Source organism: Brachyhypopomus gauderio, chromosome 1, assembly GCF_052324685.1.
Source record: "Brachyhypopomus gauderio isolate BG-103 chromosome 1, BGAUD_0.2, whole genome shotgun sequence".
Lineage (NCBI taxonomy): Eukaryota > Metazoa > Chordata > Actinopteri > Gymnotiformes > Hypopomidae > Brachyhypopomus > Brachyhypopomus gauderio.
In genome coordinates, this window is record NC_135211.1 from 10,737,914 (window position 1) to 10,750,413 (window position 12,500).

At 39.8% G+C, this 12,500-nt stretch overlaps 1 protein-coding gene across 1 annotated transcript in view; it reads left to right on the plus strand.

The window, feature by feature from the left end:
* The first annotated feature begins 188 nt into the window (after positions 1–188).
* The window catches only part of synpra (synaptoporin a), a 30,703-nt gene continuing 18,391 nt past the window's right edge, over positions 189–12,500 (plus strand). Inside the window, exons 1-2 of the mRNA XM_076992182.1 lie at positions 189–252; positions 343–408. Of these exons, the coding sequence (XP_076848297.1) occupies positions 235–252; positions 343–408 (84 nt within the window). The 5' untranslated portion in view covers positions 189–234. The remainder of the gene's footprint in view (positions 253–342; positions 409–12,500) is intronic.

Sequence of the window (12,500 nt, forward strand, 5' to 3'; positions counted from 1 at the left end):
ATAACAACATTAATCAGTGGAGAATAACATCAAGGGCACTGGTAATTTCCGTAAAGCCAATCCCTGTGTGCCTCCATGGAAGCCCTTAATGTAACTTCACGCCGATGACACTCGGCTCTTTCCGTACGGAATAGCGATTAGAGACGACATCTCTGCGCGTGAGACGGTAGTCATTTTTTGTTGTTATTTTGGTCTCGTGATACAATATAAAAGTGTTCTTTTCTCCTAAATAAAATGGAAACCGCCAGCAAGGTAAGAAAATTGTGGTCAATGTCAGTAATGTAAGACAAATGGGCAACAATTAACATAATCCCACCTCATCTTATTATTCTTCCGTTTTAGATCGTTTCCGTTGGGAAATTACAAGTACTCAAATTACCTCTGGGATTCATGCGCGTTTTAGAATGGGTAAGTGTGCGTACATCGCGACCTTTGTGTTAGGTATACTACAGTTGTATAAAGTTGAGAGGAAATACGTGGATCTGGGTTTTTCTTTTTTATTGTTACATTTTAGCTATTTTGTTCTATATGTTGTTTATAAGCAGTGGACGATAAATTTAATATCTAAGCCATTTTCTAAAGCGCACATTATTAACACACCCTTCTTTTAAGGGGTTTTGCCGTTAGTCCTCTAATGTGAGGATCAAAGATATGTGTGTGCGTAATACTTAATACATTAATGCGTGTACGTAATACTTTAATACATATTCTAGATTTGCGCTTGCAAAACCAGGAGTTAGGAATTACATGTCAAAGAGAGGGATAACGTGACTCAATGTTATGAACAGGGACTTCACATTTACACATGATAAATCACTTACTGTAATCTTTGTAGGCTATTTAATTCCTGAAGTTCAGTGCATGTTTAAGTACTGATGTGCAGAGTTCTTATTAAGTATAATAAAGTACACCTTAAAGGAAAACTACAGAAATGCAGAATTACCCAGAAACGTGTGGACCTCCCAGTTTGATCGTGGAATAGGGCCACGCCCACAGATGATGATATGGAAAAAACAACACAGATGTTTCAGGAAAACATTCAGCTCTGTCAGAGTTGTGTTTAGTGCACACACTCAACTGAAACCACCACTGCTTCGGTGTATTGAACTGTTTTGGTCACCACTCTGACTATATGAGCTCCAATTGCACGAGGTGCTAGATTGGTTGGGTCATTTTAAACTCAGTTCATTTGCACCTCAGCATGTTAATTTTTCCATCCACATTTAAGCCAAATTCCTGCTCAAGTTTCTCCACACGTCTCATTAAAGACAGACACATGTCAGACTCCATAACTCAGCTGCCATCAGCAATGACCCATAAGAACCGTTTTATTCTTGGGGGGAGGAGGTTAAGTTTGAAACAATATATTGAACTGTATCACCAATACCTTGGTCTCCTCCAAGGATCAGATATAAAAATAGAAATAAAAATAATATTATTAATAAAAATATTATTTTAAGCCAGCTAATCTGAATACTACATGCCTAGTCTAATAAGAGCTCAATCAAACCAAATCATTTAAACACATAAATGATTAAAAATGATCATATAGCACCTGAAAATGTGTATATATATATATATATATTAGGGGTGGGACGCGATAAAAAAAATTAATCGAATTAATCGGAAGCTTTGTAATTAATTAATCGAAATTAATCGCATTTTAATCGCATTTCAGTATTTAACATGAGAAATATTAATTTAAGTTTGAATGATGAATGAATCAATGAACATAATCATAAACTTCAACATCTTGTTTATTTTTCCACCAGTCTACTACGAAGACCAATATATGTGTAGTGTGCAGAAAACAGTTCAGAACATTGGAAATTCTGACCAAAAATGTTGTTTAATTTAGGGAGTTTTGCTCAGGATATTGGAAGAATTGAAGTAAATCAGAAGATGTTTTTTAATACCATTTTAGATGGTAGACTTTCTTTAATTTCCCAGGCCTCTGCCATAGGCATCTCCATAGTGCCTAGAAGTGGTCTTCTGCATGCTCAAAGCAAATGACTGGATCTTCATCATCTATAGATTCATCATCTATAATATGAGCTGTCACACCAAGATAATTCTTGTTGCTAACAGAGGTCCAGTGATCCCCAGTCAGAGCCACATTTGTGGCACTCTTCACAATAACCTGTTTTAATTCTTTCCTCATCATACAGCTGCTGGATTTTCTTTGACATTGTCTTTCTGGGGTGAGTTTCCCAAAACGTTCTTAGTGCCAAGTACTTCGTCACCTCGTTCTTACGTACGAGGTTAAGAAGTACTTGGCGCTAAGAACGTTTTGGGAAACTCACCCCTGGACGGTAGTTCGTAACTTGCATCAGTTGACGCAATTCGCAGCGCTTCTTGTAAGCATTTATCTTCGACCACAGAGAGCGGACAACACAAATAATGTGACGCATCATGTATAAACGCGTGCGGAGTCGCGCGCTACGGCCATTCGCGAAAGTTTAATCCAGTCTTAATGGTCCAATGAAGGTCATTTAAAAACCAGGACGTTTCCTCACAGGATGTGAATTACGTACGTTTGGTCACCCTATCGTACTAGGAATACATTTAGCAGCTAAGTTATCATTACTGACCTGCGCGTTAAGCTGGGCGTATACTGTGCGATTTTTGGCCCATTTTCAGCCGATTTTTCACTCGTTTCGGCTCAATCGCGTGTCGTGCATCGTATAGTTTACACAGGTAAACGAGGAACGATTCACACCTCACGACCAACTCCCGATCAGAAATCGCAGCGTCGCAAGAACATCAAACATGTTTGAAATTCAAATCGCTCCTCGTGAGAGTATCGCACTGTTGAAGCAGCTCCACGAGCCGACTCTCCCTGCGATTTAGTCGTACAGTTTGAGCTGGAGCTGAGTACACGATTTAAAATATCGCACAGTGTACGCCCAGCTTTAGCCGCAACATGTTTTGCGTTGAGGTGGTAACGAAGGGTGGAAGTGCTCCTGTGATAAGCGAACTCCTTCCTACATAAAGTGTAATAACACTATTTTTGTTTGTACTTCCATCTGAAAGTTTCTTATATTTAAATTTCCCATCCACCAGCGTAGCCTCTTCAGTCATCTCCATCATGATCATCTTATTGTGTGTCCATAATCTGTATGCCCGGAACTCGCGCACTGAGAAACATTCCACGGTGCAAAAGTGTCTCGTCCGTTAAATGCGTTAAAATGCGTTAATTTTTTTAGTGCGTTAATTTTCCTGTAATTAATTAATCGAAATTAACGCGTTAAAGTCCCACCACTAATATATATATATATATATATATATATATATATATATATATATATATATATATATATATATATATATATATATATATATATATATATATACGGAGCCAAAAAGCCATGATAATATATATATATATATAAATAACATCACCTAGCCCGGACCGGTATGGGATCCTAATAACATCACCTAGTCTCAGAACTGGTACGGGATCCTAATAACATCGATGTCTGTGTGTGCAGCAGAGTTTGTGCCAGGTATATTGAAAGATTAATCCTCAATCTCAGAATTTGTTGTTTAAAAAAGGGTATACATTTCCCTACATACAGTAGGTGAGTTATCTAGTTAGCTACTATATTTTAATACCTTGTTAAAACACTTTGTTATTTAAAAAATTATAAAAAAATATGATTTAATCAACATTGATGTTAAATCTTTATTCAGATATATTTTGTGAGATATATTTGTGAAAAATTGTACACTTAAATATGGTAGTATAGTCTATTACAGTAAGAGAACCATGAAGGGACTAACATGAATGAGCAACCACAAAGAAGCTGACCTACTGAATAAACTGTATACACTGTTAAAGATAAATATATACACTGTTAACGATATAGGGTCAGAAAAAGAAATGATCCAAACAAAACAAACTGCCAATAGGATTAGACTACTTACAGTCAGACTAGATACAGTTAGACTAGTTACACTCAGACTAGTTACACGCGGTGAAAGATCAAAGTGAAATAAATTGAGGAAGGAGAAAAGATCACTAGCTACTTTTATTCACTGGAAAAAATTAATTTCAATAAACAAATCTCTTACAGCTCTAATAATGCTGCATGCATGTAAGACTCGAAAAGAGATAGCAGACTTTGTAACCAACATTTACATTGAAGAATATTACTCCAGATCACTCCAGACAACATTTACTGTAAAAGATTTCCAAATAAATTATGTAACTTTCGTTAGGCTTGCTGAGTCCAAACTGCAATGAATGGAAATTAGAGATGTAGTGAAAGCAGGGGTGAATGGAGAGTCTTCTGGGCCTGGACCTTGAATTCTCTTTACATTCCTGGGAGATGTTGGAGCGGCCTGCTTTCCCAGTGCTTCAGGAATGCATCCATAATGGAGAAGTGATAGCTACAATGGTGAAGTGATATCCACAATGGAGAAGTGATATCCACAATGGTGTAGTTATATCCACAATGGAGAAGTGATATCTACAATGGACAAGTGATATCCACAATGGTATAGTTATATCCACAATGGTGAAGTGATATCCACAATGAAACAAAGCTTAATTTGACCAATTCAAAAGCTGTACAAAGACTTATTTTTACTTGACGGTTGGAAGACCCATTATCTTCTTTGCTAATGTCCCTAGAGTGGGACTAATAAAGGATTATTTTATTGTATTAAATGTTGACTGTAAACTATTGGCAACTGTATATGCTAAAAGACTGAGCTATGGTCTATGTTGAATCATACAAAAATGGTAACAAATGGTAATGGGATTTATGATAGGAAGGCATATATGTTGTAATAAACAAGTGGTATTACACCTCTAGATTTTATATCTGTGCCTTCAACATCCTCTATCCTCTCTCTCTCTCTCTCTCTCTCTATATATATATATATATATATATATATATATATATATATATATATATATATATATATATATATATATATTAGTGGCGGGCCGTTAACAGCGTTAACGGCGATCGTTAATTTGATACTCTTATCGGGCGATATAAAAATTATCGCCGTTAATCTATTCTTAAAGTTGGGTTGGGAACTGGGTCAAAATGGATAAGCAAACTATGATGAATTTCAACTTGATAGTTTAGCTCGGCTGTATTCCTAACCAAATTGCACAGTAGGGGCGAGAACGAGTTTTTAAACCTGTTAATTACAAATCGTACGTGTTTTTACATGGCTGCAGCCACGAAGTCGCAAGGTTTGCTTCATGGAAAATTCATTTTTAGGAACGTAAAGTATTACCGGAGCTCGGAGCGGTCGTTTTCTGCATGGTCCTAGCGCTAGATTCGTCGCTATTTAAATATTTGTTTTTAACCGTTAAAACTACAGAGGACCAAAACTGACTTTTGAAAATTACGTCCGTGAGGTTAAATGTACTAAATGTTGGCTTACATTTCAAATATTATGTTTAGCTGAATAAACATGTTATCAACCCCTTTTAATGTACAGTATGTAGGCTTACAAATTCATGTTTAACTGAATAAACGAGTAGCCTACATTTTGAACACGAGTAGCCTACATTTTATTGAGCATGTTTTTTTTTTCTTCAAGTATCAAAGTAGAACAGCTTCCTCAAGCAGTCATTGATGCATTTTGGAAACAGGAGATGAGCCCCTGGTCACCCTCTGTATTAAGAAATCTCAAAAACTGACTTTTAGTCATTACTTGGGTAGCACGCATAAATATACATACAGTCATGGTCAAAAGTTTTGAGAATTATACAAATATAAATTTTTACAAAGTCTATTGCTTCAGTTTTTATAATGGCAATTTGCATATACTCCAGAATGTTATAAAGAGTGATCAGCTTAACAGCAATTAATTGCAAAGTCAATATTTGCCTAGAAAATGAACTTTATCCCCTAAAACACATTTCAACTTCATTGCAGCCCTGCCTTCAAAGGACCAGCTAACATTGTTTCAGTGATTGCTCCATTAACACAGGTGTGGGTGTTGATGAGGACAGGGCTGGAGATCAATCTGTCATGATTAAGTAAGAATGACACCACTGGACACTTTAAAAGGAGGCTGGTGCTTGGCATCATTGTTTCTCTTCTGTTAACCATGGTTATCTCTAAAGAAATCTTTCTAAGAAATTCAACAATCTATCACATCATCAAGAACTTCAAGGAGAGACATACCATTGTTGCCAAAAAAGCTCCAGGGCGCCCAAGAAAGACTAGCAAGTGCCAGGACCGTCTCTTAAAAGTGTTTCAGCTGCCGGATCGGGCTACCAGCAGTGCAGAGCTTGCTCAGGAATGGCAGCAGGCAGGTGTGAGTGCATCTGCACGCACTGTGAGGCGGAGACTCTTGGAGCAAGGCCTGGTCTCAAGGAGGGCAGCAAAGAAGCCACTTCTCTCCAGAAAAAAAACATCAGGGACAGACTGATATTCTGCAAAAGATACAGGGAGTGGACCACTGAGGACTGGGGTAAAGTCATTTTCTCTGATGAATCCCCTTTCCGATTGTTTGGGACATCTGGAAAACAGCTTGTTCGGAGAAGACGAGGTGAACGCTACCACCAGTCTTGTCTCATGCCAACTGTAAAGCATCCTGAAACCATTCATGTGTGGGGTTGATTCTCAGTCTTGCCTAAAAACACAGCCATGAATAAAGAATGGTACCAGAATGTCCTCCGAGAGCAACTTCTCCCAACCATCCAAGAGCAGTTTGGTGATCAACAATGCCTTTTGCAGCATGATGGAGCACCTTGCCATAAAGCAAAGGTGATAACTAAATGGCTCAGGGAACAAAACATAGAGATTTTGGGTCCATGGCCTGGAAACTCCCCAGATCTTAATCCCATTGAGGACTTGTGGTCAATCATCAAGAGATGGGTGGACAAACACAAACCTACACATTCTGACAAAATGCAAGCATTGATTGTGCAAGAATGGGCTGCTCTCAGTCAGGATTTGGTCCAGAAGTTGATTGAGAGCATGCCACGGAGAATTGCAGAGGTCCTGAAGAAGAAGGGTCAACACTGCAAATATTGACTTGATGCATTAACTCATTCTAACTGTCAATAAAAGCTTTTGTTACTCATAATATGATTGCAATTATATTTCTGTATGTGATAAAACATCTGACAAACATACATAAAAATCAGAGCAGCAGATCATATGAAAATATAATATTTGTGTCATTCTCAAAACTTTTGGCCATGACTGTATATATATATATATATAGTAGTTCCATATATATATATATATATATAGTAGTTCCAAAATGAATATTTTCATTTTACATTCTCAGCATTTAGCAGATGCCCTTATTCAGATTGAGCTACAAATGTGCTTTGTCATCTATGCATTGAAATCTTCCTAGCCAGTGCAGTATGTTATAGAATACTGCTGAAATACAAGAGTCAATGCTGATACCTAGAGGTGTAAAATAAGCATAAACATTATACCAGACAATGATAAATATAATTACAAAACAATATCAAACAATATGTGCTAGAGTTTCAGTTAACCAACAGTAGTACGTATACATTTCTTGGGTGTGTGATCAACGATCGTTTAGATATTCCACAAATACTGTAGGTGAGTTGTCAGTCTGTATTTATTCCACTGGAGATATTTTTGTAATGGAGATATTTCAGTTTGTGGATGATTTCTGGAGCTCAATCTATGTCTGCTCAACACACCATTAATGCTGCCTCGCTGGCTTCTGGTCTCCACACACACACACAAATGGTGTTTCAATGAAACGTTCTGTAAAATATATATTATATATATATATTTTATAATATAATTCTATAATTAATATAGAATTAATTAATTAATTGTAATAAAAACATGACTATGTTAGACAACATTTAAACTTCTCAGCATGCCTAAATTGGACGACAAGCATATGTGTAGTTAATTTCAGAAAGATCTTTTTTATTTTAGAGTGAGTCATTTTTCTAAAGTAAACATCTTACCTAGATCCATATCTATGTTTATCATTGCAGGTTGATGATAAAATATGTAATGAGGTTAGTATGATATTCATTCATTATATTTGGAGAAACAAAAGTCATACATGTAAGAAAGCTCTCTTTGAAACTAAACGAGGCATCCCAGAAGTTTTCAGTTTTGCAGACCAAACAACTTCTTCTGTAAAATGTAGGCTGAACACCATTAAACATTAATACATTAACAATTTTATGGCCAAGGTTTTTTTTCCTGGCCCAGTAAAAATATGCAATAGTCCAGTAAAACGGTTCTAGTGACCCACAGGCCATTGGGTAAAGCCATGTGTTGGACACTGTATATTACTGTTTAATCATTTCTATCTTTGATTATATATTGGTTTATAAGTTATGTGCTTCTACAGACATCAACATTAGCTTATGGTCTTCCAGCCTTGCTGAATCATACACATCTACATAACGCAGCATGAATCAGTCCCCCTTGGATCCTCAGCCAGGTTGTTTTCCCTTCTACAGTCAGGCTGTTAACCTATAACTCTACAATAGGACATTCATGCTGTGTGTGTCTGTGTGTGAGGGAGAGAGAGAAAGAGAGGGAATATGTCTCACAATAGAACAACAAGAAAGAAAAGAGAACAGAGTGGGTATTTCAAGCTTAAATGTGCAGACCGTTTTCTTCCATTTGAAGCTCGCTGGGTTCCCATGCCCCCGTAATCCTGACGTGTTATCATGCTAAGAGCTTCAGTTTAATCCCAGCTGCTGCTGACATGTGGCGTCAGTGCCACTCAGGGTACCCACAGAGCTCCATGTGCCTTAGTCACAACAGCAAATGTCCACAGGGCCAAAAGGTCAGATGCTGCTCTGCAGGAGTCTGCAGGATCATCTCAGTCTAACAGTGGAGAAGTGTGTGGACGAAATCTGAGAGGGAAATCTGAGACAGAAATCCATCATTTTGGGTAATTATCATAACTGAAGGCTGTGGAATGCTTCACCCCCTTGGGGAAACAATAATTATTGTTATTGAGAACACATAGATCACTCTAAATATGACCCTAAAGCATGAACTGATGTCAAGGACACCTGTGATAAATGCCAAACATCCGGCATCTTCCCAGTTCCTGTCTCACAGTCCTGCCTCACTGTAATGAAGAGTGACAGAACGAGGTTGGAGGCAAGAGCAGGAGGGGTTTACTGAACATGTAAAAAAAAAAAAACAAAGTCACTGAAGGAAATCAAACTACAAATGAAACATAATGAAACATAAGCAGGTAAGAAAAGAACGTATGGAGGAGAGAACACAGATAAGACTTAGATATAAACAACACATTGAAGAACGTATGGAGGAGAGAACACAGATAAGACTTAGATATAAACAACACATTGAAGAATGTATGGAGGAGAGAACACAGATAAGACTTAGATATAAACAACACATTGAAGAAGCAAAACCAACAACGAGCATCGAATGAAGAAATCTAGTAACAGAACACACAGAGTATAGCAATAACTGACAAGAGAGTTTACATAGTTTAAATACAGACTCACAACCCACAAACCCCCTCTCAGAAACCCCCTCTCACAAACTCCTTCCACAAACCCCCTCTCACAACCCCCCTCTCACCAACTCCCTTTCAAAACCCCCTCTCACAAACCCCCTCTCACAAACTCCTTCCACAAACCCCCTCTCACAAACCCCCTCCCACAAACTCCTTCCACAAACCCCCTCTCACAACCCCCCTCTCACCAACTCCCTCTCAAAACCCCCTCCCACAATACCCTCCCACAAACCCCCTTCCACAAACCCTTTCTCACAAACCCCCTCTCACCCCCTGCCTCAATACCCTTCCACAAACCCCCTGTCACAAACCGCCTCCCACAAACTTCCTTCCACAAACCTCCTTCCACAAACCCCCTCCCACAAAGCCCCTCTCACAAACCCCCTCTCACCAACCCCCTCCCTCAATACCCTTCCACAAACCCCCTCTCACAAACCCTCTCCCACAAAACCTCTCCCACAAACCCCCTTCCACAATACCCTCCCCCCTTTTCACAAACCCCCTCTCACAACTTGTGAAGGTGTATCAGGGCAGGCCTCACCTGAAGGTGTTTGTTTCAGCGCAGGTGCGTTTGCATTTGTTTGGAGTGGTGAAATATCACATCTGGCAGAAAGGGTGGATTCAGATAGAATTTACCAGAGATCTTGGGTTCTAGTTTGGGTTCTAGCCTTACTTGATTGTAACATCTCTAATCATTTCTATGGCAGTACATGTCAAATTGTAATCAGAAGCGTGTCCCCAATTTTAACCCTGAACCTCATTCTAACATTCCCATACTAGCATAGCTATGAGAAACCCTGTATCATGGTTGCCAATTCCATTCCAGTCTTCCAATCTTCAAAAAATTATTCATATTATTTGGTATAATATTTAAACAATGGCTTATGGTCTATGTCCACACACACACACACACACACATGCAGAAGCACCCACAATAGCGCACATCCTGGTGGACAGCCCAGTCTGACAAACCACTGTGCCCTGTGACGGTAACCAGAGGGCAGGGGAGGAGCTAGACTTGGTCACATGACACAGTATCCATGGAAACTCCATAGAAAGACAGCATTCGGAGAGAGGCCAGTATTTAAAAAATAAAATTTTAGATTTTATTCCTGTGTTGGGGGCAGCCAAGCATGGAAGCAGTGCTGGGATCTAGCCTGGTACTGCTAGTCCCTCCTACTGTGTACCACTAGCCCCTCCTACTGTGTACCACTAGCCCCTCCTACTGTGAACCGCTAGCCCCTCCTACTGTGTACCCCTCCTGCATGCAGCACAGTACTTAGTACTGATATCTCTTCCTACATGCTAGCCATGTGCACATCCTCTCTCAGGGCTTTTGTTATGTAAAAGATCTTTTGAAATCGGAGTATTTCAAGTGTTTAGATGTTTTGGGAATCACCACAGATGACAGCATTTTTTGGGCTCAGACCTCCAAATGATACCTCCTAAAAGAAGCTAAAAGAAAGACAAATCCTCAGAATAGCCTGCTGACTCAATACAGAGCCTCCTGGTTTATATGAAAAAAAACACAGCGGTTTCATGTGACTGGTTCTGGTTCTGTGTGTGTTCTTCCAAGAAGCGTTGTGGTTTCTGAGTATTATCATTAGGATTATCTACAACCTCTCTCCTGTGTGGACGATGGCAGTGCGGTTTTGCTGAGGAGAGGCTGCAGTAGCATTTGTGTGTCATCACGTGTTATTAAGAACACGTGAATGCATGTGGGAAAAATGCATTGTTTTGCATTGTTTTACTGCAAATGCAGTAGCTGGCATTACAAATATCTGACTGTGTAGAGAGGATGGTGGCCTCCACCTCAGACGGCCAGGCACAGTGGCTTCACTCTGGTGAGAAGGTAGTGGTGTTGTGGTCTAGGGTGAGTGCTTAGGGGTGTTTTTATGTATGAATGTATTTGAGTGTGTTTGTTGTTTGCGAATGTGTGTGTGTGTGTGTGTGTGTGTGTGTGTGTGTGTGTGTGTGTGTGTGTGTGTGTGTGTGTGTGTTTGAATGAGAGAGAGTTCAGACCTGAGACATTGATCAAGTGCAGGAGTGTCACTCCTGGGACAAGAGGGGGGTGAAGAGGTGAAGCAGTATTCACCTCAGTGTTCTCCTCAGTGTTCACCTCAGTGTTCTCCTCAGTGTTCTCCTCAATGTTCACCCCAGTGTTCTCCTCAGTGTTCTCCTCAGTGTTCACCTCAGTGTTCTCCTCAGTGTTCTCCTCAGTGTTCACCTCAGTGTTCTCCTCAGTGTTCACCTCAGTGTTCACCTCAGTGTTCTCCTCAGTGTTCTCCTCAGTGTTCACCTCAGTGTTCTCCTCAGTGTTCTCCTCAGTGTTCACCTCAGTGTTCTCCTCAGTGTTCACCTCAGTGTTCTCCTCAGTGTTCACCTCAGTGTTCACCTCAGTGTTCATTTCAGTGTTCATTTCAACCCTTTGGCAGCCCCACTGCTCCATATCAACAGTTCCATGATCGGCAGGTCCTTTCTTCTCTCAGTCACATATTTCCCCAACCACAGACACTTGCAATGACACCTACAATCTCTCTCTCTCTCTCTCTCTCTCTCTCTCTCTCTCTCTCTCTCTCTCTCTCTCTCTCTCTCTCTCTATCTCTTTCTGTGTCTCTGTCTCTCTCTCCCTCTCTTTCTCTCTGTTTCTTTCTCCCTCTCTCTAGATTTTTTAATCTTGCTCCTGTTTTTGTGGTTTGTGTGAAGCTTTTCAGGGTTGATGACTGTGTGTCTGTCAAGTCTTCTCTACCCTGTCCAGTATATTTCTCTTGGCTTTTTCACCCAGCCCTCTCTCTCTTCCTCTCTTTCTCTCTCCCTCTACCTTTCTTTTTTCCCCTCTCTCTTTCTCCCTCTGTCTGTCTCTTTCACTCCCTCTCTGACTCTCTCTCTCCCTCCCCCTTCCCCTCCATTTTGTTCCCCATCTCTCTCTCTCCCTTCCTTCTCTATATACAGTAGCCCAAGGTCCACTCTTCCTCTTCATCATCATCACCACAATCCACCACCTCACCCTC